This window comes from Penaeus monodon, chromosome 16 (genome assembly GCF_015228065.2).
Source record: "Penaeus monodon isolate SGIC_2016 chromosome 16, NSTDA_Pmon_1, whole genome shotgun sequence".
Classification (NCBI taxonomy): Eukaryota; Metazoa; Arthropoda; class Malacostraca; order Decapoda; family Penaeidae; genus Penaeus; species Penaeus monodon.
In genome coordinates, this window is record NC_051401.1 from 7,819,696 (window position 1) to 7,824,695 (window position 5,000).

The window sequence follows — 5,000 nt, forward strand, 5'->3', positions numbered from 1 at the left end:
GCGGGTGGGTGATATTTTTATTTTAGATATATTAGGATCGTTTCCACTGGTTAGTTTGGGGGGTCCTTGAAAGAGATAGGTTGTTAAGCGTTAGTTTTAACGGGGGATAATGAATCAAAGGTCATGTTTAATTGTGCATTTGAGGCATTTATTAATTTGCATAGTGAACATACGTAGTTTCTTTATTCTTTATTCATATTTCCCTATGTTTAACTGATGGAGTATAAATAGTTTGCAAACGAGAAAAAGAAAAAGTACAATAACAAAATTATCACATGACAAAAAAAAAATACGCATTTGTCAGTTGGAATAGTTTGCATATATTTTCAGAATTATTTTCACATTAGAAGCTACAATTCCAAGATATACAAGTACTGCAATCTCAATTCAATTTTGAAATACGAACGCTGAAATCCCGGTGAAAATAGCGTGTTTACATCAGCCCGCAGGTGAAGCAAGGAACGGGGACTTCGCTAATTCCATCTGGTCACAATGAAGCCTTTTGGTAATATCATACACGACAATTTGCAACATGCAGCAACCAGTTATTAGTCTAGATAGTGTTTTTGATGGTGACAGCTTTCTATATTCTTGGACACTTTAGAATAGTCTCTGAACATCTGGGACGAAGTGAGATTTCCAAGTAATAAAGGTCTCAAAGTGGCGATATACTATTATGATCTTCTAGATTCTGTTTTGTTTTAGCTTTTACTTTGATGCACACCGTATTGAACATATATTTGATTGTACTGAATAAACATCCTTGCCTTTTCCATATATACAGAGAGAATATAATAAATTCTCACTACTTGTAAGATTGATTAATTAAGTTGTATATCAAGTTGTTTATGTCTTTTTTTTTTTTTTTTTTTTTTTACATTTCTATGTATGTTTTTGCATGTATGTAGGTATGGATGAGCATATGTCAATTTTTTTTATTTTTATATAAAAAGTCTGTAGTTACCATGGAGGTCAGAACCATATGCTGTGTTCATTACTCCTCGTTCAACAAGGTGGACAGTTGGTCGAGATATTTTTACTGTTCACAACCCCAATTTTGGCACCAGGAACAAGTTGCCCAGCATGTCTTTCTCATGCAGCTTTGTGTGATTGTTTACTAATAATGATAATTGTGAACATGCAGTCAGGAAACAGGTGGTAGGTAATTTTATAGAATTTTTATTGTTATTCATGGTTATTGCAGACAAGTTACATATGAATCAGAGAAAGTTTACAAAATGCATAGAATGTGTATTATAAAAGCACTGACATAATAAATTTTATTTTGGAGCTAGTTACCTTTTAAGTAGTGAAGGCCTTGATGCTAATTGATGTCATACTGGAAAACTATTTTCAAGGTGATGGCTCCTGATATGCTTTAACCCTTAACCCTTTGATTAGCATAACTAAAATGCTCAGAATTTCTAAAAAAAATTAAGGGAGTCACTGGTGTTCTGGCTGAATGCATGATACTACCCAAGTGTCTTCCAGTATTCAACACAATTATTTAATGTGAAATCACCTCTGTTTAAATTCAGTGATCCTATGACATTGTTGTACAAAATGTCAGCCCTTTTTCTTCTCTTTAGTTGCTCATATCTCTTAGCACTGGCACCCATCTTGTGGCTGCTCTTAGAACTCCTTCTTATTTGTGTATATCCATTTTTTTAAGTGGGGGATGCAATGCACTGCACCATATTCAAGAGTAGGCAGTATCTATCTATCTATCTCTCTCTCTCTCTCTCCTTTTCATTTTTTTCTCTTCTCTCATTCTTTTTCTCTCTCTTCGTCTTCCCTCTCCCTTCTTCATCTTTCTCTTGTCTCTTATATATATATTATATATTTATAATATATGTATTTATATATATTTTATATTATATACATATATATGCATGCCACATATACATACACATAATACATATATACACATCTACTACAATATTGCGTGTCGTGTTGTATTTAATATAGGTATTTATTTTTATTTATTTATTTTTTTATTTTATTTTTTTTTTTTTACGGTGGTTCATGTTTGAGCCGCGTGGTCAAGCATGATACTTAATTGTAGTTTTATGTTGTGATGCTCTTGGAGTAAATAGTGGTAGGTCAGTTTTTTCACGGAGAGTGCCGGTGGTACTTTTAGGTAATCATCTCTATTTTATCGGTTGACCAGCACTGACTTGGCTGCTTGCCACATGCTAGTAGGCATAGATGAAGTCCCTGCAAGGAAACAACCGCCGCGGTGACTCGAACTCAGATTGCATCGTGCCAGTCTTGAGTCCGATTCTCTAACCACTCGACCACCGGCTATATATATGTGTGTGTGTGTGTGTGTGTGTATATATATATATATATATATATATATATATATATATATATATATATATATATATATATATATATATATATATATATATATATATATATATATATATATATATATATATATATATATAATATATATATATATATATATATATATATATGTATATATATGTATATATATATATATATGTATATATATATGTATATGTATGTGTATATATATATTGACTTGACAAATTCCCTCTAATTTCAGGATTTATGTGGTTGAACTGTTTATTCTTACAACTTGCTTCCAGTAGAAAACTAATAGATATATTTTACTGCCTTCCAGATATTTCAACCTACTTTTTAGAAGAAATTTCCAAGGATGAGGATATGTCTCCAGCCATCGCAGCTATGAAGGCCTTAACTGAGACTTTGCGTATGGATGATTCGACAACATTGCAGGAATTCATTGGTAAATAGCACCTTTTTTATGCACTCATATGAAGTCACACCTCATAGCTTGTAAATAAGATTCTTATAGGGGCTAGGATAGTAATATGACAAGGATGTATTCACTAGTTCTTGCTTACTTGTATTTCTGTCCATTAAAGATTTGTCTTTATGGTGGCAGTTGAGGAATTGTTGAATGTCAGCCTATCCAAACACAAAAGTTGCAGTAACATTGTTCATGCTGGCTTCTACACCTGATACAATGCTTTGATATACTTTGTATTCTTTATGATCAAAGTTTTACTTCCATAATCTGAAATTTATTTAATAGCAGTAATGATAATGAAATGTACTAGGGCACATCAGAGCTTGGAAAAAATGTTTTTTTCAGAAGGCATTGCTCGTTTATATCTTTGTTCACTTTTTTCACATAACTATTTTAGTTGTTACCTAAGAGATCTGCATGGTTTGTATCACTCCCCAGAAAAGATGAAGGTAGCCCGAGAAACCTTGAGTAGGACAGATGTTTCAGTAGTGTCTGTGTCATCAGGATGTGAACTTTTCATGAGATTCATCACACTTTCACACTTGGAGCTGGAACAAGCAACAGTGAGTATAATGCATAATGAAACCAGAATTCTGATTCCAGGTTCCCCTTCTTCTTCTTCTCCCTTATTTCCTGTTTTTTTTTTTTGTACAGAATTGATAATTCATGATCAGTAAGCTTATATGCATTCAGATTAGTTGTACTCCTCACTTGCTTTTGATTTTTAAACTTCTTTTTTCCCAAGGATTTTGCTTCTTGTCGTGAAATTTTACTGAGGAGAGGTGAAGACTTTGTGAGCAGCATGCAAGAGAGCCGTAAAAAGATCCTCCGTTCAAGTCACAACTTAATCAAGGATGGCATGGTGATCCTGACTCATTCTAAATCACGAAATGTCTTGGCTGTAATGGCAGAAGCAGCAAGACAGGGGAGACAGTTTAAGGTTTTTGTTACTGAATCCCAGCCAGATTGCTCTGGGTAAGTCTTTTGGATATTTTATTTTATAAGACTAAACAGGTAATGATACATCAGCCATGTAACTTGGATGTAACCATGTAAACCAGTTTACATTCTTCATGGATTTATGTCCTACACTGATAGCTTATGGTATTTGGCTAAAACAGACAATATTATGTTTCCCTGATTATTAGCAATTGAACAATATAAAGATTTAGTCTTAGAATCTTTATTTCATTAGTTGACAAAGTCCCCCTAAGGTTATAGCTAGTAAACTAATGTAAAACTCCTTTTATTGCTTGTATTTTTATTATTGTTTTATAAGGATTGATAGAGCTAGTACAGGAATTGCTGTTTTATTTTCTAACAAGCAAAGTGTTAGAAATCTCACAAATAGAAGTTGAAATAAAGAAGAAGGAGAGGGAAAAAAAATATATCTGTGTGTGTGTGTGTGTGTGTGTGTGTGTGTGTGTGTGTGTGTGTGCGTGTGCGTGTGCGTGTGCGTGTGTGTATTATAGTGTATTAATTGCATAACATGGAAACAAGAAATTTACAAGTAATGAACTGCATATGATAATGCAGTTAGTATTCTCACATGCATTGTCTTAGAGTTTGATATTTTGTATTCCTAAAGTAAGTAAGATTAAGATGCAGTATCAGTAATTACTGCAATAGCTGGTAAACAGGTAAAAATTAATATGTGATATAATGTTTTTGTAATATTTTCATCAGAAAGAGAATGGCAGAAGACCTGAGAGCTGCAAGCATACCATGCACAGTAATTTTAGATGCTGCCGTGGGTTATGTAATGGAGCAAGTAACGATGGTTATGTTGGGTGCAGAAGGTGTGTGTGAAAATGGAGGAATTATAAACAAGGTATGGGAACTTTTTCTGCTCTTGTCTAAGTGTATGAGCTCAAGTATATTCACAGGTAACTGTATGTGATAAGATATAGCAGTATACCAGGAAAATAGTTAAAACCTGGAAAAAAATATGTAGATAATGTTATTCTATAGATAAATTTTTTGCTCAATTTAATTTGCAGGTGAGAGCAATGAATTCTCTTTCTTTACAGATTGGCAGTTACTCTTTAGCAACTCTAGCCCACATGAAACACAAACCAGTTTATGTGTTGGTAGAGAGTTACAAGTTTCTTCGAACTATCCCACTCAACAATGCTTCTCTCCCAAAATCTTACTTGGTAATTTTCAAAAAGGCAGATTTTTATAGTAATAATTCATG

The 5,000-nt window shown here is 33.2% G+C and overlaps 2 protein-coding genes across 3 annotated transcripts in view; one reads left to right on the plus strand and one right to left on the minus strand.

The window, feature by feature from the left end:
* Nucleotides 1-86, minus strand: part of LOC119582483 (ras-related protein Rab-30-like) — a 12,784-nt gene extending 12,698 nt beyond the window's left edge. For both annotated transcript variants that reach the window (XM_037930765.1, XM_037930764.1), the window contains exon 1: nt 1-86. This exon is cut by the window's left edge and continues 161 nt beyond it. The gene's annotated coding sequence lies outside the window, so the exon portion shown is untranslated.
* A 297-nt stretch (nt 87-383) lies between these two features.
* LOC119582482 (translation initiation factor eIF-2B subunit alpha-like) overlaps nt 384-5,000 on the plus strand; it is a 5,090-nt gene continuing 473 nt past the window's right edge. Inside the window, exons 1-6 of the mRNA XM_037930761.1 lie at nt 384-505; nt 2,654-2,779; nt 3,242-3,366; nt 3,549-3,778; nt 4,490-4,634; nt 4,834-4,959. Of these exons, the coding sequence (XP_037786689.1) occupies nt 493-505; nt 2,654-2,779; nt 3,242-3,366; nt 3,549-3,778; nt 4,490-4,634; nt 4,834-4,959 (765 nt within the window). The 5' untranslated portion in view covers nt 384-492. The remainder of the gene's footprint in view (nt 506-2,653; nt 2,780-3,241; nt 3,367-3,548; nt 3,779-4,489; nt 4,635-4,833; nt 4,960-5,000) is intronic.